Source organism: Myodes glareolus, chromosome 5 (genome assembly GCF_982192425.1).
Source record: "Myodes glareolus chromosome 5, mMyoGla1.1, whole genome shotgun sequence".
Taxonomy (NCBI): Eukaryota; Metazoa; Chordata; class Mammalia; order Rodentia; family Cricetidae; genus Myodes; species Myodes glareolus.
The window spans coordinates 49181729-49208178 of NC_142030.1; the positions used below are offsets into that span (position 1 = coordinate 49181729).

The window sequence follows — 26450 nt, forward strand, 5'->3', positions numbered from 1 at the left end:
TGTTATTTCCAGGGCTAAGCTAGCTATACGGGGAGCCGTGTGGGTTGAAAAGCAGTCCTGTCCGCAGCTCCTCATTACACCTGCTCGTGTTGACATGACCTCCATCACGCAGGCACCTCCGAGGGTCTCTTTTTTCCTTCTCTATGTTCACTTCTCCAGGAATTGAAGGCGTTCATGGAAGGATTTATGTCCGGGTCCTATCTCTGGCCCATAGTCTGAAGTGTTTAATGTTTACTGGCAGGTGCTCCTCTCATGTAAACTCACCTTAAGTGGGCAGATTCCCCAGTGGGGGTCACCAGTGGGTAGCTTTTACAACCCTACTTCTTCTGTACATCAGAGTATCTTTCACAATTTTCTTAAAAAGTTAATTTTGTGTGGGGGAGGGTCACATATCTCCACGAACATACATGTGGAGGATGAAGGGCAGCTTCAGGTAGCCATCTACCTTGGGCGTTTTGTTTGTTTTGCTTTTTCACCTTGCTTTTTGAGGCCACCGTCCTACTAGGCGAGGCTGACTGGTCACAGAACCTGGGTGCACCCTGATGTCCCACTTGCCACATGCATTCTGGGAACTGAACTCTGGTCTGTGTACAAGCAGCTACTGGCTGAGTTACACCCAATCTGGCTTCCTATTTCTTGATGAAAAAATTCCAGAGCAATGTGGCTCTGAGGTTGTGATGGACCAAACTTCCCCTGCCTTCATCAGCAACATGAAGAATACACCTTTTTATTGACACTGCTGCTTTTTTATTTCTTTCTTTTACCTTGTTTTGTTTTCCCGTTCGCCACCCTGGCTGGCTTCCTAGAATCCCCGACCCCCCTCAAGCAAGCTGCTTCTGTCTGGGGCTCCGGTTTACCAGGTCCCACCTCCAGACATTGCATGCCATGTGCTGGGAATTGCTATAGTTCCTTTGAATGACTTACCTTTTCCCCTAAAAACAATCTTCGGGGTTTGTACCCCAAGCCGCAAGATAGAGATGGGGCAACCGAAAGAATCAGACCTTAAGGGTCTTCCCAGGCACGTTGGTGATCTCCCACGTGCCCAAGGTGTCCAAGGTGATCCCCATAGCCTTAGCTTCCTTCTGCTTCCAGACTGCCGGTGCCTGGAGATTGTGGCTATGAACGCGACACAGAACTTTGTGGAGAAGTCGCTTGGGAAGAAAACAGAGTCACAAGAGTGGCAGGGAGGGAATCCTAACTTAGGCGGTCTGATCACTGGGTTCACCCTTCCTACCTGCGCACTTCAACTCTCCAAGGAAGAGAGCAAGTTGGCATCTGGAGACTCCACACTCAATCTTGGTGGTCCTAGGCCTCCCGACTACACCGATTATCCCTTGCTTTTTCTTTCTCCACAAAGGACAAATCTTTGTCTGTTTCCTGAAACCCAGTGGACTAAGCCAGTTTAGTTAAATCCCTGTTTGATAATAAAGGCAGCATTTTACCGTGACCCTGCAGTGGACTTTGAAAGCACGTCTGTAATCTCAATCAGGGAATTCTGTTTGTCAGAGCCCCAAAGGGCTTTGGACCTGTGACAGTCTATCAAGGTGGGGTCTGAGCTTTGGAGAGCTCATGACTATGTATGAAGAAGAGGTCACTTTCTCCTCCTGCACTGGGCAGAAGGTAGAAGTCTCCAGCTAGGAACCTGAAGAAAACAGGGCAGAGCAGGCGTGGGCCTATGGCAGTCAGCCGCACCTCTCACTCACTGTGGAGCATGTGATGTCAGCCTTTAGGGGCTAAGCTTTTCTTCCCAAGTACTAGGAGGCTTTCCTCTCAGGTCCTCTTGCACCTCATTATCCACACAATAGTTTCTGATATCATTCCAAAAACTCTTTTCAAAATACTCTCATAGTGTCATCCCCCCACCCCCGCCGGCTAAAATATTCTTTCAAGTACCTTCATTAAGTTTCTTTCAGATAAAGATAGAAGTCCTAATTGTGGCCTCCAAGTCGCTTTTACCCCTGTATGCATAGGCAGGTTTGCCTTTTGTGAATCATCCCCCAGTCTCTGCGCTTTGGCAACTCTGTCTATTCCTCTTGCCTCCTCCTGTCAGAACTCAAACCTGCCTGGCTCTACTCCACGGTGGGATGCTTCCTTCTGCCCTGGCCTTGTAATGTTGGGTGGTGCTCAAGCCTCAAGCTCCTTCACTTTTCTCCCTGACAAGCTCAGATAGATGCTTCTGGGGAAGACTGGGCCCCATCACATACATTATAACAAGGGTGAGACTATCTTAACCCAGTTCTGTTCTAATAGAATGCAGACTTCTTATTCTAGAGCCTGTTTCTGCCTTTTTAAACCAGTATTCCTTCCTTGACTGGAGCAGTGAGAAGTGCTTGGGTGGTCAGACTAGGCCAGAGGTTAACTAAACAAAGACTGCTGGGTCAGGAAGCAGTAGTCGGGGAGGGGGCAGGAGAGAGGACTAAGGATGCTAGAAGCATTGCATTTAACCTTTATTCTCTCCCTATTAAGGCCAACAAGGCCCCCAGAGTTGTGGTTCTTCATTGTTCAGCCAGGTTGTATGCAACGACTTTATTGAGGTCAAAGAGATATCACAATACAGATTTATCCAACAGGATTTAAGAATCTGGTTACAGACAGCATTTGAGACACAGGCTATTTTGTGCTAAACAGCTTCCAATGTCACAGATTACAGAAAGAATTTTTACACCAGTTATGACTATCTAGAAACACATATGCTTAGCTTGCCCTGCCTGTTGGGCCTTGTTTCAATTGAATTAGCACGAAGAAATAAAGATCGGCGTTTCCTTGATAATGAATAATGTTCTGGACAGCCTTTCATGAGGAGATAGAGTGGCATAGGGAAGCCATTCAATATATGGGTTATACACAAACCTAAATAAATAATTCTGTCAAGCTATAACTTGGTATTTCTAATAATTGAATTGAGCAACATATTAGCTTTAAAAATAAACAAAGTCAGATGTTTGGCTGGTCACGTAGGACTATAGAGCACTTTTCTTAGCATTACTTAAACTGTGAGGTTTAAAGATACATCTCTGGGTGCTAAGAAAATGCCACTCTACAAGCATAGGGTCATTGTGCCTTATCACTCCTGGCTTACAGGGTAAGAGCCACAAAACGCCATAGGAAGTAACAAGAATCTAAATACATACTTAAGGAAATCAGATAAATACTGGGCAGTTACCATACAGAATACTGACTATCTACAAACAGAGAAACCCTCCAGACCTTAACTCTAATGCATTCCGAACTTAGGTAAAGTCAGAAAGACAAACTCGCAAATTCTACAAAGTAGTGCATACATGTCTTCAAATACCCACTTAACAAACTCATGATGCAAACTGAAAAATCTTTAGAAATACAGTCAGATGTTTATTAAGTGAGAAAGTACTTATTCATGCATTACATCATATAAACATTGTTTCATCAAGTGAAAACAGTACAGAATAATTACCTAAACATATTTAAAGTCCTAAAGGGTCTAAACTAAAAAACATTAACACATGCATGTTGTAGCTTACCAAATAGTCTTCTAGAAATCGTTAAAATGTCTCTTGCATCCAAACACATAGAAAAACTCAATACTACTCAAGTTATTTATGCACGTTACATATTAGAGATGTTAAGCTACAAAATGCTTCCACTATTTCAACATACATACAAAATGACCACAAAATTATGTGTGTATATAGCAAGGTACTTTCTAATTATCCAACTGTGATGAATAATGTATCTTCTCCTCATGACATCTTGTCTCTAAGTACCATTTATCACCACCCAGGCCTTTCTGTCTTAATGAGGACTACAGATCTCTGATTTACACTCAACATTCTTTTCATTAATAATTGATTGTAACTCTTAAAAAGAAAACCCTCTGCGACTGAAATGAAAGGTGGTGAGGCTCTCGCCAGAAGAATTTGGGTGATACTGGGTTATATTTGATTGTTAAAGGAAGTGGGGCCTGTGGACTGTTGGCCAAACTCATCGGAAGATGGCCCCAGACTCGCCTGCTGGCCATAGCCACCGCTTGACCCATAGCTGTCTTGGTTGTACCCTCCCTGGTTATAGGTGCTAGAGTGCTTCTCCATGGGGTCGGAAAGGTATCTCTGTCCGGAGGAATGCCAGCCGGTCTCCTTGAAGACAAACCAAATGTTGCCGGCCCAGAGGATAAAGTTCAAAAACCCAAAGACCTGAAGGAGAATCAGAGCAAGAGGTTAAAAGACTGGACAGAAACGCTAGAAGATTCTATTTACAGCAATTCTCCACAGTGCCGTAGGTGATCCTGCACTTTAATTTTGAAGTTTATTTAATTTTTTCATTCAAAAACACCATTTGATGTAGGATTTCGAAATACTTTCTATATGCCAGGCACTACATGAATGGTTTTTATATATTGATCCACCTGGTCTAAAAGACCAGTATTACTCTACATTATATGTCTATATTAAAAATGTGGAAACAAGGAAAATTATCTGATTCAAAGTCACACTACAGATTACAAGCAATGGCAATCCACCTCTCACAGACCAGATAGACTCCAGATAAGTACTGTCAATCAACAGCCCCTTTCCCCATTTGCTTATTCTTGAGGGGGTAGGAATGTCCTCTTTCCTTGGTCTTCGGACTTCCCTCCCCTAGCTACCAGCACCGTGTACCTGGAAGTTTCAAATATAAACCTAAGGTGACAAAAACCTTTTGTCTCTATTTTTCTGACTCTAATGTGAATCGGTTCCAACAGATTTCCAACCAAATAAAGACTGCAAATTGTCCCCGCTGCTGCCTGCACAACCCTAGCTCCCGAAGGTCCTACAGAACTTGAAAAGCAAGCGAAGCATCTGCCTTTCCTGGACTTGGCTAAAGTTCCAGCATTTTAGGTCCCCAGCAATGCCACAATGTCAGCAGGCAATAGTCATAGATGATTTTGTCGTCATCCATTATCATTGGTTTTCAGCAAAAGACTGGGCTGTTAAGTTTCAAACCCAGAACAAAGGCCTGAGTGTCTGTTTAACAATTTAACATATCAGAGCTGGACCTGGCTGTCAGATTCTCCCAGCATCCCTCAGTCCTCAGTCTCTACCTGTGGCAGAGAATGACTCACATACCTTGCCCTCTACACTGAACTCTCCAGCCTAGGAGCTAGGCTGCACTTGAACAATGTATAGTTACTAATTGTATAAATTCTTCTCACGATGCTACCAGTTACATTGTAATCAGATAGCCTCCAGAAGTACTTTTGCCAGTTAATCTTAGCCAACCCTGGTAGGATGGTCTTGGAGTTTAGGCTGTGGAAGAGATTTCTAATGCTCTTAGTAGGCTGTTTTACTGGACATTACCACTCTCAGTATTATGAGAGCTGCCACAGCGCCAACAAGCTCCTTAGTACAACAGGTACACACGTAGTGTTGATGTTAATTAATCATGTAAGAAGACTTCTTTGACCTTGGTTCTGAAAGGACAGACAGAAAGCTTGAAGATAGGGCTAACGCTCTGGAGGAAGCAGTCTGATTCATAGCAAATCAAACTCAAAACCCCAAGGGCAGACTTCCCACCTCTGACTGTTCACATTTTAGATGGGTTTGTGCCATTCCTCTCCCCGTAGCTCCTCAGAGGTTCTGTGGCCTCAAGTTCAGACTCAACTTCGGGTCCCGTGGAATCATCCTGATTTCCTTATGAATTTACAGGCCTTACGTAATCAAATTGCTGTAATTAAGTCATGCTAAATTACAATCTCTCTCAGCTTCTAAGGTGATGGAAAGATTTATAAATTCCTTAAATTCCTTTGTGACTGGAAAAGCCTTTCAGTCATTTATTAGCAGTTTGGGCATTATTCTAACCGTTGTGCTCTCCCCCATCCTTCTGGCCAGCCTCTGGCCGCTGACACGCCCCAGTAGGTATCTTCAACATGATGTCTAAATTAAAAAACCAGAAAGGGGGAGGTGGTGCGGACCTCATGGAGGCCACTGCCGCCTGACAAAGTTCCGGCATTGCGGTTCCCAATTCCCCAGCACCCTCTTCCATTCGTTTTTATTAATTCTCATACGGAAATTCCCAAATGTCTTTTCCTTGGGGAGATTTTGTATGGGCTTTAAAGGATGACAATGTGTAAACGGGTGACCCTCCTTAATCATCACTATGGAAAGCATGCTGGCTGCACACAGGAATCCCACTGTGCCCTGCTGGCTACACCCAGAACAGAAAAGTCAGAGATTACTAACCAGACACAACTGACCCCGAGGAAGAACTGCCTACAGTCCAGTTCCCCAGCCCGAGGTCATTACGGGCCAGAGTTCAGCTACTAGGTACAGAGAAATCACAATGGCATGGTTTAATACGGAAGAGCAAGACATCAGGACCTTCCATTTAGAAAGCGTATGAGTGGAATAGGCCCACATAGTAAGACCAAGGCACAAAGGGATGCAATTAAGGAACAACTCAGTACTCACGCTGCCTTGTGCCACTGGAGGAATGAAAATTGTTCTTAAATTGTAGTGGCGTGTCTGGTCCCCACGGAAGTCCTTTTTCCCAAGGCCAGGCATTTGGGAAAGGGCCTCCATTTCCTCAGGAACTTGAGGGAAGTTTCTGCTTGCTATAAGCAACTATTCTCCTGATCTCTGACAGGAGGAACTTGTGGTTCTTATATTTATGTAAGAGAGCTCCTGGTGGAGCTACCAAATGTTTGAGAACAACAGGCATTTAGGTACTTGCTGAACTTAATGCTTTGTCTCAGGAAAGATGCTGTAGTGAAATTAATGTCCGCTTTTTGTCCCTGAATTATTGAGCCAGCTTTCAACCTTGCCTGAGGCTAAACTATTGAGTAAAATAAAGGCAGAACCTTTCTTTTCAATAAATGCTGCTGGCAGCCGTCCGAATTCATCCTCAGATCCTGTCTGCCTTCTCCACCCCTGCTGACTCGACACATCTTCTCCGGGACCTCAGCAAGACGTGAATCCTAAAATCAGATTCTGAACGGAGTGCAGGATACAGAAGAGTGGAAAATTTTGTAAGAAATAGGTGTGAGGTTTTCCTATGGGAATCCCCCCTTCTCATGAAAGAACCTGTGCTGCTTCGCCGGGGCCAGTTATTTGATGGAAGGAAGCAAGACTTTATCAATGCAAGTGATAAAAAGGAGGAGTTCTCTGATATATCTCTTGTTCAGTGATTGACTAGAGAAGGGACAGTCTATTTTAACAACTCTGTTGGGGAACGGCAACAACAGCATGGTACAAACGGGTGACATTAGAGTATATATGGTCATTATTCTAGCATGACACTGGCAGTTTAGATGACTTTTTGGTTAGTTTGGAGTGTTGAGTGCATGCGTGTGTGTAGGGGGTTAGAGAGTAATGCTGGTGTCCTCAACATGTGGGGTCTGAAGGGTATGGTCCAAGGGTGTTACAAAAATCATTACCATCTTAACAGCAGGTATGTTAAAGCACCGCCTGCACAGCAAGCTGAATGAAGGTAACATTTCTGTCTTGGGGGACAGTTGAGAGTATTCAAGTGGATATGCAAAGAGTGGACACATCAGTGAACATTAAATGATAAATCACGGTTTCACTCCTGTTCTACAGTTGTTCACGCAGTATGTGCAGCTGAGTGTCACCGTCGAGTGTGTGAGGACGTGCTCTTCAGAAATGACATCAGAGTAGGCGGCTAGCTGACGTAACTGAAACGGATTTACCCAGAACCCTTTGCTCTCTGCCTCTCCCTCTTCTCCCCTCTTGGTTTCCCATCGCAAATTCTTTTTTCTTTTAACCTTAATATAGAGCCTTAGGTGATTTGTCAAGGAAGATATGAAACATAAATAAGTAATATATAATAGTTGCTTAATCAAAATGAGTTAGGCAACCACTAATGAAATTTATACACAGGGCATTTATATCATGTGTCCAGTAATTAGGATATGTTCTATTAAAAGAGAGATCTTGGTTTAATTCTACCACTGTAAGTATATGCCAATATACGTATCAAAGAATTATGAAATGATATCTTCTGATATGAAGGAATGGCTCTGTTCAGGGATGTGATTTTATCTGTTTGATTGTCTTGATTATTTCCTATTTATTTGCTACTACTCGGTTTTTAAAAAAGGTCCAACTTAAAATTAAGAGCACAAAGCTTCACTCCAGGAGCATGCAAGGAACACTGGCTTTCTGTCACTATCAGCATAGAGGAAGCCCAAATCCATGTTGTTTGACACATTTAGGAACACGTACATTGAGTCTTCAAAGGACAGAATTTGATTCAAGCTCTGATGCAGGAGTCCCCTCTGTGTGCTGTGATTACCATTAGCGAATAAAGAAACTCCTTTGGACCTATAGCAAGGCAGAATTTAGCGAGGCAGGGAAAATCTAGGCTGAATGCTGGGAGGGAGAAGGTGGAGTCGGAGGGATGCCATGGATGTGCCACCAGAGACGGACGTGCTGAAACTTTGTTGGTAGGCCATGACCTCATGGTGATACACGTATTAATGGAGATAGGTTAGATTAAGATGTCAGAGTTAGCCAATCATAAGCTAGAACTAATGGGTCAAGAAGTGATTTAATACAGTTTCTGTGTGATTATTCCAGGTCTAAGCTAGTCGGGTGGCTGGGACCAAACAAACGACCTCCACCCAACAAAACTCAGATGTGAAGACATCAGAAAGAGGGTATACAACTATATGTGGGAAAGAATTGAAAGTTAAAATGTGGGCATCTATAAAGGTGATGATTGATTTCCCTGAAGTAAAGCTGGAAAAGCAGAAGTAGAAATGGCAGACAAAGCATAGTTATATTTAGTAAAGGATGGATAAAAACTGGGATATTACAGCATCTTCCCCCTACTATAGAAAAAGTGAGCACCCCAAGTAAGGTAGCCCATAATAAGCACTTCTACAGATTGGGCAGCATGCTAAGTGTTTTCCCCATGGATTGCCTTCTCTCAGCAGTTTCAAAGTTTGTGCATAACTGTCTCCAGTTTTCAGATGGTGGCATGGAGGTTTGAGCAGGCTTGTTGTTCATATACCTCCTCTAGACTGCTGCCCAGTGGGGCCAGGACTCCTTCCTGAAGACCACTCCAGCACTGTGCCTTTAGCTCTTTGGAGTAGTAACTGCATTGGGAGAGTTTGGGTTCAGTTCTACCATTAATGTGCTTAAACCCAGAATCTTTTTCCAGAATCCTTACGAGCATCTTCCTGCCTCCGAAATGTCTAGATACCTTGCTTTATTTTAGGGCTACTGTGAAGTCACAAATGGCAAAGAACATTTTTTTTTTAACCACCGTAGAGAATCTGTTGTTTCTTGACTGTTTTTCTTGCAGAGATCACACATGGTAGTAAGTGTATGTTTCCTTCTTCAGAGCTTGCCCCGGCCCAGGAGGGTGAGTTCTGTGAGCCATGTATTGACTGCACAATCCCTAAAGCCTATAGCCTACAATTAATGAGACTGAGGTGGACACCTGACTCTGGAAGGGTCAGTGGGATGCTCTCAAGTAAACATTCAGGCATTTGTGACTGGATCTGAGTGAGGTAAGTTCAGTCTAAGTGCCCCCCTGCCCCCCTTTAAAAATATTTATTTATTATTTCTCTCTCTCTCTCTCTCTCTCTCTCTCTCTCTCTCTCTCTCTGTGTGTGTGTGTGTGTTTGTGTGTGTGTACTTGCACACATATACCATGGTATGCACGTGGAAGTCAGGACAATTTTGTGGAGTCTATTCTCTCTTTTCTTTTTCTGAGTTTTGGTGATAAGGGTGACCAAGCTCAGGCAGTGAGTCCCTGTAACCCACTGAGCCCTCTCACTGGCCAAAGATGTTTCTTTGAAAAGAAACACGCAATGAGAAACTGAAGGTACCTACCTTCTCCCATATACACCAGAAAATAATTAAAACTCTATTTGGAGAAGGAGAGTCACAAGACAGGCAGCGCCTTTAACAGATGCACACACAAGCGTAAAAGGTTTGAATTTGAAAGGCCCGGTCTCTTGACTATCTTCCAGCTTCCAGCCCTGGATTCTACTCTAGGGTACGCTTCCAGCTTTTCTAATTATTTTTGGGTTTTGCTTGAGCTAGCTCAATGCGACTTGAAGGCGAGCCGACTTTTAATTCAAAAACCTGTGTTGACTGATTAATATCTTTTCCTTGCAACAGTAATACACAATTCCCTTTTCCTTGCAGTGTGATGCCTTAGTCCAAGCACTTGAGGTCCGTCCTGGGACTTTTCCCGCTGGAGGAGAAAAGTGGGAGGTTAGGTAAGAGCCACACCACTCAGCAACTCAGAGAGACAATAGTTTAGTTATCTGACATTGGGAGTTGAGGAGCGGCTCTAGAATCTTCCGTTCCCATCTCTTCAGATCTCAGCGGGTCCATGGTATCTCTCCAGAAACTATATTTTCATGGTGACATTGGAGCCAGTTTCTATTTCCAGTGCAGATATCTGAATGAGTCCAGACACTAGTCCCAGACAAGGGTCTAAAGAACACGGTAAGCTTCGCTGAAGTCGGTCTGAATGAGCTCTTAGAACTGCCAGAGGCTTGGCTGTCAGGGACACAGGGACAACCCAGCAGGTCTTTCCTTCCACACGTTCACATTGCTGTGAGAGTTAGGAGAACTTGTATTCTTCATCTCTAAGTCCTACCTCCCACTCTAAACTTCATTAGAACATGAGGAATGACAAGGCCCTGTGGAATGTCATAACTAACTGGTGCATGGATTGTCAAGCTAGCAGTTGGCAAATAGCATTTACTTGATTGGTTAAACATGTCAAGCAATTTAATATTTTTCTCTTAGATTTTAAGAGATCAGTCACAATCATGTCTTCAGCTCTGCCTATAAAGCAGCTACAGAAATTACTATCAATGTGAATACACACTCACAAGTTGCCACTCACAAGTGTGGACAGCAAGATGTAAGAATGTTGGCAAGATCCTGGGCATAGTTAATTTCTGTGGTTACTGCTGCACCAAGGCAAGATTTAAGGAAAAATCAGGAGGTATGGAGCACCCCTTCCCCTCTTTGTGGCCCCCTTCCCTGACTGAATTTCAGGAAGCTGCAGGGACACAGGTTAACTTTGGAGCCACAGTTCTTCACGTTTGCTGGAGAGTGTTCTTTGAGTGAACATGGCTGAGGCTCCCACACCGCAGTAAATTCTTCTCTTTGCTGACATCCTAGCTTGTCTTTATCTTATGCAGCTTCCTTCTGTGGAGCAGCACAATTGCTTACACATATAAATTAGGAATACAATTTAGCCTCTCTCCAACTGTTAGTATTCGTCCTTTCCTGTAAGGCCTGTACCCTTGATGAGACAATATTTGATTTTGTTCAGCTAATTTAGTGCATCTTTTCTAGGACTACCGAGCAGCTAAACTGGAGGTGGGAGAAGATACACAATTATACTAAGTACGTTTTCAAGCCGTGCATTTCCTCTTGTTCCCGACTAAGTCTGCATATTTTTCTCCAACAGATTTGCTATATTCCATGTGTGGCTTTAATAAAATGTTTTCCTTCCTTCCAGGAAACATCTGAGTTAACAAATATTCTATTTTAACTTCTGGCAGGCTTCAGCCTTAACATTTAGGTTTTATATCAGCTCTGGCTTAGGAATTTTCACTTGACTGTAAGCTAAGCCACAGCTGCTAATAACTGCTGGGATTTTATTAAAAACTGTAATCAGCAGCATGGCAGTGTGTAGCTTTTGACGATGAAAATCTTGAAGGCTCAAATATCATCTTCCCTGTCAGTGAGATTTTCCTCTTTTGATTGGCCTAGTTTTGGAGGCAGAAATGTCCAGAGTGGCTTTGGAGGTGTTTTTCTTAATCACTGGCCATCAAGTAAAGACTTGGGAAGGCAAGTCCGAATGAAGAAATACTTACCACAGACGTGTTTAAGCTGGACATGACAGGGCTGTGAACAGCCATGCATTTGTTGGAGGGCTGCTTGCAAGCAGACATCAGTAACAAGACTTCCTTTGGGTCAGTCGCCTCTTTGACATCAGACAGTCCTTTTGCCCAAGCAGATGAACCGACCAGCCACAGGAACGAAAAGACCACAGTGACAATAAAATCCTGCACAGACAGGAGACCAGAAAACACAAACAAACAACAGCTGTGAGTTCCAGAAACAAATATATTAATTTATGCAAGTACTGCTTTTTTTTGGAAAATTCTAAGATTCCATAGCATTAAGACTTAGAGATACTCCAAACTAAATAAATCAATAAACAAATAAAGTTTATTGATACTGTATTTATACTTACGTGAGATAAATTATTATATTGTTATTTAGTTTTGTTTTTTGAAGCATGGTCTCTCTTTGTAGTCCAGGTTTTCCTGGAACACCCTTATGTGGAGTAGGCTGGGCTGGAACTCACAGAGATCTTCCAACCTCTGTCTCCCAGTGCTGGGATTAAAGGCATGCACCATGACACCTAACTATATTGATATTTACTGAAAGCCTGCTCTACTTCATTATCAGTAATGAACTCAAGAACTTTATAATCCTTATCTTATTGTTCCGCTGTGGAGATATTTTGTTTGTGATCTAACAAATACAGCTTACCCGAGGTTCAGAGTGCAGAGCTAGCCACTAGTTAGCCATAGAGACCAGGAAATGGTGGCACACACCTTTAATTCCAGTACTTGGGAGACAGAGGCAGATAGACCTCTGTGAGTTCATGACCACCCTGCGCTATGATTGATCCAGTATCAAAGAGAAACAGCTAGGTGGTGGTGGCTCACACCTTTAATCCTAGTATTTGGGAGTCACAAGTCACAAGTCTTTAATCCCAACACCAGGGAGATAGAGACAGGAAGGAATATATCTGGGCGGAGAGAGGACTATAAGATGGGAGAAGATAGGAGCTCCAGGCATTCTGTCTGAGGACTTGTAGAGACAGGATACCCCATTCAGTCAGAATTTCATAGAGGTAAGAACTAGTGGGTGCCTGCTCTGATTCTTTGATCTCTCAGCTTTCACTCTCTCATCTCTGACTCCGGGTTTTTATTATTAACACCAATTAGAAATTGTGCTACATTCCCCCAAAGCATACCATTTTATTTGGTAAAATAAGTCAGAGATGGTTGAAGCGCACCTGAGCCTCTACATGTAATGATGGGCATTCTATGTGTAATGATAAGCATTCTACATGTAATGATAGGCATTCTACATGTAATGATGATAGGCATTCTACATGTAATGATAGGTATTCTAACTACTGACCCTAAGTTCTTGCTGTGCTGTGATGGTTTTAAACACTTAGAGACATTTTCCTATTGCCAAAGACTCCTGGGTGCCAATATTTATTAACTCATTTATTTGTTAATTTAACAGGCACAGATACTATCTATTTTATGCCTGAACTGAGTTAGTTAGAACAGTACTAGCTGTTGTAGTTTTGCTTACTATGGACTTAAAGTTATGTTTGCAATAATCATGTTATATTGTGCTTTTGGTTTTGTTTTGAGACAGGGTCTCTCTTTGTAGTCCTAGCTGTCCTGGAACTCATTTTGTAGACCAGATTGGCCTCAAACTCACAGAGATCTACCTGCCTATGCCTCAAAGTGTGCTGGAATTAAAGACATGCACCACCATGCCCTGGCTATACTGTATTTTTATACCCATTTTAAAGACAACGAAACTGAGGTCCAAGGCAACTGAAGTATAACACATAAAAATAGCAGAACAAGGTCTATCTAGCCATGAAAACTACCTGCTCTGTCTGCAGGGAGCAGAAGCTCTTTCACCGCTACCAAGCACATGTCTAGGGCCTAAGAGTGTTGCTATTTAGGAGAAAGGTCCCCATAGCCAGCGAGATGGCTTGGTGGGAAAAGAAACTTACTATCAAGCTCGATGAGGTGAGTGATGCCCGGACCTCCACAGTGGAAGGAAAGAACTGACTCCTGCATGTTAGCTTCTGAGCTTCATGGGTTTGCTGCTATGTGTGCATGTAAACCTGGCGTGCATACATGCGCGCTTGTGGGTACGTGCACACACATGTGTGCATGCACAACATACACACACATACACAAATAAGCAAGTGTAATTTCAAAAATTAAAAAAAGAAAATAGAGGAATGCCTCTGAGCTTCTAATAGGGTATTTCTTACATCCTCTTTGGCAGGGGGTGTGGGGGCAGGTGGGATTGCTAACCCTAGACTGTTTTGACCCAAGAGAGCAAATCTTAGACCTACTCTACTGATGTGTTTTTATTTAAATACACCGTGTTTGTTTACCCAAAATAATAAGGGTCGACCTTGAAAGGAAACCAGCAAATGTGAAACACCCACAGGGAAAGCTGCTGTTTTTTTTTTTTCTCCCATGGGGCATGGTGTCAATATTCAGGCATCTGTACTGGCCTGACCTGGGGGTGTACATCCTCAGCTGTAGTCACTAAGAGCACTTTAAGAGCACATTCACTAAGCTCCCTTCTAAAAGGGCTCTGCCCACCTCCTGTATATCTCTCCCTCCCTCCCTCCCTTCCTCCCTCCCTCCCTCTTTCTCTCTTTTAAATTGCACCACATGGTGTATTCTGCTTTCACTGGCCCGCACTCAGGCATACCTGCATGACTTTTCATTAAGAAGCGCATGACCTGCGTCAGGGAAGCCACGACACTCTAAATGATGATATTCTTTTGGATCCAGCAGCTGCTGTGAGTTATATAGCTCACTGGTTTCCATTACAATGTTAAGCTCAACAATGTTTAGGGTCAAAATGTGATCCATTCACAGGGCCTCTATGGCATGGGGTCCTCCCTATTCCTGTTTTCTATTTCCATACTTCTTCCTTATGTCCTTCTCATAGCTCATCATTTTCACTTCGAGTTGTATGTACACTTGTAAGCTGTCTGAAATACTTCTGGACAAATGCAGGCGTTTAAAGTGCAGGCATACAGATACGATGTCCACGGCCGTCTCAGTATTAATAATGCAATTCACACCTAGCAACTAGGTGTGATCTGAGTGTGTCAAATCTCAACTTTCTGTTCATGTCCAGTCTGTCACCTTAGCCCATTCTTCATTATTCAGGCAGTTTATGAATTCACACTTATGTATTTATAGATCAGTAAGTCTAAAATAAGGGACACCAAGGTCAAGTAAAGGTGTTGACAGGGTCACAGGTCTTTTGGTAGGCTCTAGGGAGAACCCGCCATCTTCTCCTTGTTCATTAAAACCAACCATTTTCACTGCTCGTGGTCTTTGTCCAAGGAGCAATGGCTAGCCTTCTTCCCAACATGGCATCTCTCTGACAGTGACTCCCCAGCCTTCCTTTTCCCCTTTGAGGCCTCATGGTTACATTTTAGGGTTTCACTAGTTTAAAACTCTCTCAGAAATCTTAGTTCTCTCTGCAGTGTTAATCTCCTCTTGCCATGCCATATGATATAGTCACAAGTTCCAAGGATGAGGATGAGGGCATCTTTGCAGGGCCGTTATGCCACCTACGAAGTTGGAAGTGTTTTTAATCCAAAGATTAGTTGGGGGAAGAATTGACATTTTAATGATGTTACATCTTCCAAGGAGTGAATACGTAGTGTCTGATTTCATTCATGTATTCATATAGTATGGTTTGGGTAAGATGCAAAAGTCTTGAGGACACTCTTAGCGGAGGAGACAAGAACATTAAGGGCTGTGCCCTTCACTGTTACATATTCATTAGGGCCCATAGTTTTCATATAGCTCCAAGTAGAGGACAGTACTTTTCTTTATTTATACTCGTTACAATTAGAGACAGGCTTCTTAAATATGCCAGTAGGGTATAGGAAAAAATAGGATTCTGTCCATTTAGCAGAATAATAGTAGCTTTCTCTTAGGGTCTATGATCTGTCTAGCCATGGGTTCTTGGCTTGATCATGGCATAGATTTCATTTTGTGGAACAGGCTTTAAATCCAATCAGAAAGTGTTTGAGCATTCCCATGATGCCCATGGTACTTGTGCCCCAGCGGCCATGTCTTGCCAGGCCAGCCATTGTTGTAGTTCACAGGATTCCTTATTGGGTTATGTTGTTAGTTACTTTTCTCCTGAAGTCTTGGGCATAGCATCCATGAAATCTCTTCAAGTAGGGTAAAGCCTCTAGGTCAGCACCTTTTGACTTCGCGTTCTATGACTCAAGTTTTATGAAATTCTCAAAGAATTAATAAACACATCAGTATAGAATTCCATGAGACCTTTCAATTGGATAATGGAGAAAATTATGCCAAACTAATATTTACTGAGCACTTACTATGCGCTGTTTTAGTCCAGATTCATCTGGATTAACTCAGTCCTGATAAAAGCACTGTGAAACACACGCTAATCTTGTTCTCATTTTGTAATGGAGGAAACTGATGTGCCAGGATATTAAATAAATTACCTGAAGCCTGAATTAATTGATAGGGGATCCAGGATTCTAAGCCCGACCATCTGTCTCCAGGGTCTGTGTGTTTGACTGCAGTATGCTTCATCTAACGTCTACTTTCAGAAGAGCTTCCTACCTAAAATAAATGGATTACAAAAGGTTCTCAAGAGCCAGTGACTTGACTCAGTTAGGAAAGATACCTTCTACCAAGACTGATGACATTCTAGAGTCTGATTGCCAGAAGCCATGTGGTGGGAGGAGGGAGAGAATTGACTTTTATAGTAAGCTGTCCTCTGGCTTTCATGGGTCCATTGTAGGGTGCCTGTGCACATGTGCACGCACGCGCGCGCACACACATTAAATAAATAAATAAATAGATGTTAAAAGGATATATTGAAACTTTTTTTTCAAAAATATTTGAGATTCTGCTTAGTTTAAGTTAGTGGAACACATCTGTAGAGGAATTAACTTCCTTACTGAACTCAGGGATCTGTGTCGTTGGACTAAATACTGTGCTTTGGGGACCTGATCCAACATCTTATCTTTCTAGGGGTACACACAGGAGGTACCACATAATTTATCTCCCGCGTAAGTTAAAAGCTCAGCCCTGGCACTGGACAGATCCAGATTTGAATCCTTAATCTTAAGCTTTCATGTTCATGGGAAATTTCCTAGACTTTCTAAGGCCTCAGTTTACCCCTGTAGGTGGAAATAAGAGCATCTTCTCATGGGACATTTGGAGGAGGAAATGAGTTCCTGCAAACAATATTTATCACTATGCAAGGGAAAAAGTGACTGGGGAGAGGGTGGAAACCTTAGTAATCCCCAAAAAACAACTGGGACAATATGAAGAACATGCAACTATGAACAGAGATGCCACAGCTATGCCTCTACCTCGGGCGTCAGATCTCTCAGCAAGTGGGACAGCAGAGATTCAAGGCTCTATTGCAACAATTCCCCAAACTTGGAAACCAGCTCTGACTTATGGTGGGGAAAACCATGTTCTGCCATTTAAATGATGGCTGTACAACACTATTTATGAATGTGCACCTATTCCTATTATGGTGGGTAGAGTAATTATTTTGAGCCGGAGTGCAATGCGGAGTGTACATTCTCAGCTCAAACCCTGCCAGCCACAGCCTCTCACCGAGAACAAATCCTGAAGACCACACAGAGGATCCTAAGGAACCCTGAGCTTGTTGCTCTTCGGCTGCAAAGTGCCTTCCTGATGCTCCCACATCTGCACGCAATGCACAGGCTTCCCAGCTGTTACTCTAACCCACCCAGAACACAGGCAACTCAGAGATTTCACCTTGGACAGACCCTGGCTTAGAACCATGGGGCTTGCTTCCTTTCACCCTTAACAACCTCAGCTGAAACTTCAATGTTCTCAGGGGCCACCCAGCTAAGCAATACAGAGAGCATTTCCCACGCTGACTCACTAGCCACTTTTTCCAGGTCTTGTTTTCTCAGCTTCCTTTTTAAAGACCCGGTGAATATTTCTTTGCTTTAGTTGTTTATCCCGAACTAGAATCTGTGCATTTTGCGGACAGTGTTTTTGCTTTGATGCACAAGGTCAGCGATGATTCTTGAAAGAATGAATAGATGTAAGAGGAGATGTTTCTGGTATGCTGAAGCAGAAGCAGGAGGGTAGAAACCTGTGTGCATGGGCAGGAGGGCCTTTCTCCTCAGCACCCTCCTGCACAGAGTCCTTTATTCCCTGCGTCAGTCTCATGGTTTATTTATCAACTTAACATATCCTGGCTGAGGGTGACCTTCCCTATACAGACCCCTTATGCCTACCCCTTGACTTGTATTTCTTAAGTACTTTTCAAAATTCAAAAATACATTCATTCACTGCCACCACCCATTTTTCTACACAGGATTTCAATTCAAGGGCATGAGCTTTGCCTGCCTTGCTCCTTCTTGGTTCTTGGAAAGAAAAAGAAGGCTAAGATGTACTGAATGAGACAGTGCATGAATGAGTGAATGGATGAATGAACGGATGAATATATGGTATGGTCCCAGTATTATAAAATATTACCTTTGTGGATATGTTACATGATCATTCAGCAAGTAATAGTGTTCAGAGATAAATTATACTTCATTTTAAATGAAGAGCACATTCTATTAGACAGCATAAAACATGGCATGAGATCAGGGTACCGATGGTGGTGGTAGTGGCTTTGGCACACGTGCCCCTTCAACAGCAGTGGGGATTCTCCTTAAATAAAGTAACAAAGAGCTTTACAATCGAGAGTAACTGCGTCAGAGAGCATCTACGGTGAACTGCGACTTCCTATGACTGGGAGCGTCTGAAGACAGGGTGAGTGTCCATGCCAGATCAAGAATACATTAGCTCGAAAGTTTGTCTTTTTTTGACTTTGGGCATAAATGATGTTGGAGACTACCTTGCAGAAGAGACATAGGTCAAATATTTGACACCATTTTCTTCTCATTCTCCTACTTCCCTGTGGCCAAACCCAGCCTGAAGCCAGGAGGTGGGAAGTCCTCAGAAATGATGGATTCAGATCCCCCCGAAGACACAGGACGTCAGAGGGCATCCCTGTCCAAGTACTCCACCATGATCCTGCAGACACTGTTAACCTGACAACCTGCCCACTCACAGTGGTTCTGTGCTACTGATGAGGAAACTGGAGGACAGACAGTTTAAACATAGAGCAACTAAGACCTGGGTTGAGCGCGGTGGTTCATCATAGGCTTTAGGAAGATGTGCTTTTTGGTGTGTGGATAGCTATTTTAATTGATAGTTTCTAAATTTTTGACAATTTGGCATCATCTAAAGGCTTAGGAGTTTATCTATACACTTCCTATATTGTCCAATATTTAATTCTAAAATAGCTATTTCATTCAAACCGAAGTATGTGTTTTTGTATCAAATAACGTTAACCTGGGAACACCTACACATTCACAGTAATCAATAAGCTAGTACAGCTTTTCGTAAAGAGAAGACTGAAAACATGAACATTAATAGAGTGTAAATAATGTACCTTGGATACTTTCTAGAAATATCTACCAAAGGCTTTGGAACCAAGGACCTTTGTTAACCCAGATTTAGAAGTGTTAACACAGCTATTAATGGTATTCATTAGAATAGACTGATAAAAAGCTCAAAGTTAAACTGAATGTGAAATTATTTGTTTATCTGTATTATTGAAAACTTATCGATATCTGTGCCTAAAGCCATTTAATGATTTTGGGAGAATTGTGGGTCATGACTTTCTTCAGGGGTTGCAGACAAGCATCCAGTTACCTACAAACACTGTTCCTAGTTTACCAAATGGAGACGGAGTAACGGGAGATGAATTTGCAACATTTATTTTTTCATTACCTTGATGCGTAGTTAGCTCTGCCTGTGTTATTTGTTCCCACTGCAGAGAGAAAATGCCATTTGAGAAGTTTTTCAACACTTCAAATCTCTCCTGCTTGGGATCTGAGTTGTCTCCAAGAAGTATTTGAAAGAGACATTGCAGCCAAGATGGTCTATTGTCTATTGTCTGTGGCTCATGAGTGGACTCTGAGGTATTGGTTGATTATGTACCTAAAGAAGTCTGACACACAATTTATGTATTTATGTGCGGTACATTTGAAGTATCTGTTCAGTGAACCAAAGCCAGCTTTCTTAGGCAGGCACATCCTGACTGAGTTTTGACTAAGTGGTCAGATTCCATTACTTAGAAGGGTGACTTTGTTGCCCTCCTAAGTTGCTGTTAGCAAAGTGTTCTGTTTTATGGAGATTTAATATAATAAAATTGCTGGTTTTGGATTACTTGGGGACATACATAGAGAAGAGCACCCAGAGAACATTATTTGAGACACAGGTGAAATGAACCCACTTTTCCCTTCACAGTTCATATTGATAAATGTAACCAATTGCTCCTCTTCTACCTATTAGCAAATACTGCCAATATTTAGTTTCAATGTTTGTCATCCGCCTTGTCCAATGATGGTTTTGCTGTACTTTCTACCTTTTTTTCTTCCTTTCTTTTTTTTCCTATTGCTAAATTGTATCACCAAATCAGAAATTGCTTAATCCGAAGAGTCAGCCTCATCCTCAATGTAAGTGATTCATTATGCAAATTCTTCCTCTGGGAATTCCAGAGTGAGTCTGTGAACCAGAAAAGAGAGGAACCAGCAAGATGGTGGTCCAGCAGAGGGTAGAACATTTGCTTTAGTTTCAAAGGAGAAAGAGCAAAGGGAAGCGAGATAAAGCTACTGTCTGTTTTATCAAACGAAGTTTCTCCCATCATTTTATATTAAATATATAATGCATAACTAATGTTATCAGAACTCTATGAACTTCCACAGAAATGAGCTAGATATGCATCTTAAGATATATAGTAGACATTTCTACAAGAGTGAAAACAACAGGAAGGCAGTCTGCAAACTACCAATAGATAAATATTAGTGCCAACCCAGCCACAGAACCTTCATCTATAATCTGCCCTGCCTGTAAGACGTGCTGGGGCAATGGTGGCATAGACCTTTCGGGAGTAACCAACCAATATCTGGTATGACTTAAGGCCCACTGTATGAGATGACACCCATACCTGGCACTGTTTAGGTGACCTAGAACGTGACACTAGACAGCCCAAGGACCCAGGGGGAAAACCAAACAATACTATTCTTAAAACCAAAACCAAAAACACCATAGCAAAGGGAAAGGAGAGGGACGGCAGGAGGGCAAGGAAAGGAAAGGAAATGGAGGAGAAGTAGGAGATAGGAGAGAGGAAGAAGGAGATGCAGTGGGGGAGAAGAGGAGGAAAAAGTGAGGGAGAAAAAGGAAGCAGTATCTGGGGCAAGAGAGCGAGAAAGAAGAGGGGGATAGAATGAGGGGCCCTCATTCACTCGGCACCCATCACATACTTGGTTCACGCCACCTTCACAACAGCTCAGGGGAGCAGGGATTATTATTCCTACTTTATAAACTGAAGAACTGGCATACCTTCATTTGGGGCTTATAGCCATCCTTAAATTCAAACTAGGTTCTTTCCTGTTTAAACCTGTTTCTCAAGGATTGGCCTATGCCCCACCTGTAACCTTAACTACAAATGGTTCTCTATGGCCAAGAACGGCAGTCATGTCTTTGTTTCAAAAAGTTGTTTATAAGCATCTTGCAGCCCTACTGATGACTACCTTGCTGTGACTACCTGCTATGACAACGTTGTTTAGCTCACCTTGCAACCGTGTCTTTGTCTCAGGAAGGACTAACTTGTTACATTTATGTTCTGCTCCTGTAACTCCATCTGCTTTGTCTGCCAGACCCCCCAGTTGGAAACTCCCTATCTCTGAGCTATAAAAGCCTTATCTTCCTCATAACCGAAGCTGACCTCTCAAAGCCTGCCTTAGGAGGATGCAGCCCTATGTACACAAATAAAAAAGCTTGCTTTAATTAATTTGGCCACGATAATTTAGGTCAGTGGTCTTTTCCTCTCATCCTTGGGATTAACAGAACCAGGAACCAAGACCCACTTTGCAGAGGTGCTTTAGGTAAGTTGAGATCATCTGTAGAGTTTTCTGTAAGAGGAGGCCAATCTCCCGTCTTCCTGACATTGAGTGTGCTTTGACAAATTCCATTAATCCCTGAGAATTTGGAAGCTCCGTGACAAATCCCCTAGTGAAGAGGCTGAAGCCTTCTGAGGGAGCTCTAGTCTCCACAGAGATCTAGGAGTTGGAAATGGGGCTTCCTGTTTCCAAATCTGTTAAGAAAAATCTTCAGGGTCAAGCTATCTAGTTTGTTCATCTTTACTAGGAGAAGAAATACAAAGTCGGAAAGTTCGTAATCACAGTCAGAGTCTCAGCAGTCTGGGGCTTTGGATCTGAGTCACCGTTCTAATTGGATTTCTGTTGCAGAGATAAAACATTCTGGCCAAAAGCAACTTAATAGAGAAAGGGATTGATTTGGCCTACACTTCCAAGTCACAGCCCATGATTCAGGGAAGTCAGGATAGGAACTCAAGCAAGGATCTAAAACAAAAATGATGAACACCGCTTGGATGGTTTGCTTGCTGGTCCAGACTCAGCTTTCTCCGCAGCCCAGGACCACATGCCTAGGGAGTGCTGCTGCTCACGGTGGAACGGACCATTTTATATCAATGAACAATCAAGAACCAACCCCACATGATCTGGGCAATCCCTCAGTTGAGATTCCTCTCGGATGATTCCAGGAGAATCAAGTTGGTAGTTAAATCTATCTAGAATAACTACTGACCTCGCACTTTGGGAGAGAACTTCTAACACGGTTAAACTATTTGCTGATCACCCTGTAGCTCACACAATAAGGATTGTGGGATATCAACTTCAGTGGCCAAGCAAATTCTTGAAAAAGCCTATCCATCCCAAAACTTCTCCTTTTCAACATTTATCTCTCAGTGAGTGAGTGTCAGTGTGTGTGTGTGTGTGTGTGTGTGTGTGTGTGTGTGTGTGTGTGTTTGCAGGGAGAGTAATGGAAAGAGGGAAAGGAATGATGGTGGAGGCAGGAGTGGCCATCTCTGTATTTCCTTCTTCCCAGTAGGGTTTTCCATTGAGCTCAGCCATTGCTTTTTATAGGAAAGAGGTCCACAGAAAGAGAAAGGGACAGAAAAAAAAACAGGTTACCTATTGTAGTTAAAATAAAATAGTAATTTTAAACAATTTTTAAAAATTTAACAATTTTTAACAGTTTTTTGTGTATGAGTGTCTTGCAAGTGTGTTGTGTGAATGTCTGGCACCTGTGGAGGCCAAAAGAGGGCAGCTGATCTCCTAGAACTGGAGCTAGGGAGCTACACATGGGTGCTAGGGACCAAATCGATCTTCTGCAAGGGAACCCCTGTGACATTTTCCTCCAACCCCTGCGGTGTGTTTAGTATCAGAGGTAAGTGACTGTGAAGAGCGTGTTAGGCTCACTCAAGTTGGCCTTGGTAAGGATGAGAGTGTTGGCTAGTCATGGGAGGAGGAGAGCAGCTGGCACCCAAAGGACATCTATTGATCTTTATGTGTACCTTGTTACGGAATCTTCTAGCAACACTCACCTGGATAGATACGAGTATTCTCCCATTTCATAGGTGATGAATTACTTAAAGCAAATTTGAAAGATGCATCGTTAAGATTTAGTCCCAGAGACTTTGTCTCCAAGGTCGATATTCTTCATCTATGACAGGGACACTATGGCTTTTAAAGGGTTTTGATGTTATTAGTTTAAAAATTAAGTGGTCACAGTAACGCAGCTATCATTTATGACCAGCTCTTGCGTGCGCTACTTAGCCAGGCACGACTCATTTCAATTCTCGCGACACTTTGAAATTGTGCTTGTGATGGCACTTCACGGGGAGAAAAGTCAAGGCTGAGGAAGATTAAGCAATTTGCTGCAGGGATCATGGCTGTTTCTTAGGTGACTGAGCTTTGATCGCAGCCCTGGCTTTCTGAGCTCCAGTCTGTACCTCCCTCTGGGAGGTGGAACTCTGCGCAGTCCAATCCAGCTTCAGGGGCGCACACTGTTTGAGGGTCGATGTTGAAAGGCCTTTGCGTGTTTCTTCTCATGAATCCCCACACAGTCCTGCCTGCGGAGCAGCTGCTGTTCTCTCTTCTGAGTGAGCAAAAAAGAGACTTAGAAAAAATAGCTAATGTCGGAGTTGGGTATCAAACTCAGAGCTGTTTGACTCGGAATAGAGTTTGTTGACTTGTTCATTTTTATTGTTGATTTTTCCTGTTCACAATCATCTGTCCAGTATGTGTGTGTGTGTGTGTGTGTGTGTGTGTGTGTGATGTGTGCATGTGTGTGCACCCATGGAGCCCAGAGGAGGATGTCATGTGACATGTGTTATCACTCTTTACCCTATTCCTTGGAGACAGGGTGTCTCACTGAAGCATCAGCAATCTTGCACCCCCCAACACACACAACATGGCCACACCTATCTTTTTCCATGGGTGCTGGAGAATTCAAACTCCTCTCACTTGCTCAGAAACTATTCTTACCCATTGAGCCCTCTCTAGCCTGTCCAACATTTACTGTCTTCTCATGCGAGGTTGGGAGCTATTATGTGACTGCCATAGGATGGAGTAGGTTGAAGGGGAACACCTATAAATAGGCGTATTGTCATTCGTGATGGTGTACACTTCTGACTCTACACATTGCCTGGGTGGCTTCATGCAGCAACAGTAAGTACATGTGGTGGTTTAAATGAAATGTCCCCATAATCGTGGGGTTTGAACACCTGGTCTTCGGTAGATGGGAAAATTAGGAGTTATGGCTCTGTTGGGGGAGTTTGTCACTGGAGGAGGATGAGAGTTTAAAGACACACGTTTCAGGTGGTCTCTCTTTTCTTCCTGCTGGATGTAGGAGAGGTGAGGTCTCAGCTGTTCCTGCTGTCCTTCCCTGCAGCAATGACCTGGTATCCTGGAACCTAAGGCCAAATAAACTCTTTCCGCTATGGGGTGCCTCGGTCAGGTTACAGTGTGTTATCACAGCGATAGAAGGTAACTATCCAGTGCACTGCTGTCATGTGTGACTATCCAGTGCACTGCTGTCATGTATGACTATCCAGTGCAATGCTGTCGTGTGTGAGTATCCAGTGCACTGCTGTCGTGTGTGACTATCCAGTGCACTGCTGTCATGTGTGAGTATCCAGTGCACTGCTGTCGTGTGTGACTATCCAGTGCACTGCTGTCGTGTGTGACTATCCAGTGCACTGCTGTCGTGTGTGACTATCCAGTGCACGGCTGTCACGTGTGACTAATCATAATTTTGCAGAATAAAGAATAAAGAGTTGATGCTGTTCTATGTTCGGGTCTGTGTTACTCGGGCATTGATTCAGGTCTGAATCATCTGCCTTGTGTTGTGAGTCAAGGCTGTGCTGTTTCTCTTTATTGAGCTAAAGTGGACTGTGAAGGACATGGAACACCTCTGATTTCCAATCTGCTCCCAGAGAGCTTCGCCAACCTGTCATGGCTTAGCTTTAGAACTGAGACCTCTTCAGTGATGTTTTTAACATTCCTTGTGAAAATAAGACCTTACAAACCACCCTTTGCTCAGACTATGGTGCTCGCTGCTTCAATGCCAGCACTCAGGAGGCAGACAGTCAGTCTGGTCTACAGCGTGAGTTCCGGGTTAGCTAAGGCTACACAGAGAAACTCTGTCCCTAAAAACCAAAATGAAAACAAAAACTGTTCTCTGTATCTGTATATTCATCTTAGTCATAGATACCTGATTTTGTAGCCTTGGGCAAGAGGGAGATATTCCCAGCTCTCTGATGAGATCAGAGAAGCTCCATTTGTTTTTCCAGTGCTCTGTAAACCCGATAGTGAGACCTGACATGGGTTCCAATTGATCCCGACTAACCTTTGATTACAAACAGCATCTGTCTTTTAGTACAGATCAGCAGTAATATTAGGAAATTAGCTAGTCATGATAAATTATTGCTAGCCAGCGCTGGGGTAACAGCCCAGCTCTGACTGACTGACCATGGGACTCTTGCCAAGTTTCAGTTTCCTATCTATAAAGAGGTGAAAGTGGCATAAAATTTTCTGGTCCTTTTGCCAAAAATAAAAGAAATTATGCAGTATACTTTTGTAGAACTGAAAGTTCATGTTTCTTTCTTTCGCTTTGGTTTTGAGACAGGGCTCACTATGTGCCTCAGGCTGGTCTTGAACTTGTGTCCTCCTTCTTTTGCCTTACTTCTCCTGCTGCTGAGTCTGTAATAGTGTGCCACAAAGCCCGGATAAATGTGGACAAACTCTTGCTTTTAATTATTCTCGACATAGAAAGACTCTTGTGGGGTAAGTTGAAATGCAGCAGTGTAGAAAAGTGTCCTGGCCTCATGCAGTGAATTGTAATGGTCAATAAATGAGGTTAGTTTGTTCATTTCTTCCATGATTGTTTATTGAGCAACTACTAGGCACCACGAACTGAGATTATTAATAAAGATTGTTAATAAAAACAGACCTTATACCAAAACTCATGTGGCAGAGGAAAGAGACCTTTCAGCATGTGTAATTGTACTTGACGATCATAGTTTTCCAGAGAAAGGATTTAGGGTTTTGGCTTCTCCTGTCAAACAAAGAAAAAGAGAGTGGGTACCCTCACAAGCCCAGTCTAGACTAGGGACAAGAAAAGCTTTATGTGAGGGTGTATGTTGGCATCGGGTTAGTAACAGCAATGGGCATTTCTTTTG

The 26450-nt window shown here is 42.9% G+C and overlaps 1 protein-coding gene across 2 annotated transcripts in view; it reads right to left on the minus strand.

Annotated features, from left to right (window-relative positions):
- Positions 1-2511: 2511 nt before the first annotated feature.
- The window catches only part of Synpr (synaptoporin), a 340860-nt gene continuing 316921 nt past the window's right edge, over positions 2512-26450 (minus strand). For both annotated transcript variants that reach the window (XM_048421427.3, XM_048421428.3), the window contains 2 exons: positions 11825-12016; positions 2512-4169 (listed from right to left, as the gene is read on the minus strand). In XM_048421427.3, the coding sequence (XP_048277384.1) occupies positions 3912-4169; positions 11825-12016 (450 nt within the window). In that variant the 3' untranslated portion in view covers positions 2512-3911. The remainder of the gene's footprint in view (positions 4170-11824; positions 12017-26450) is intronic.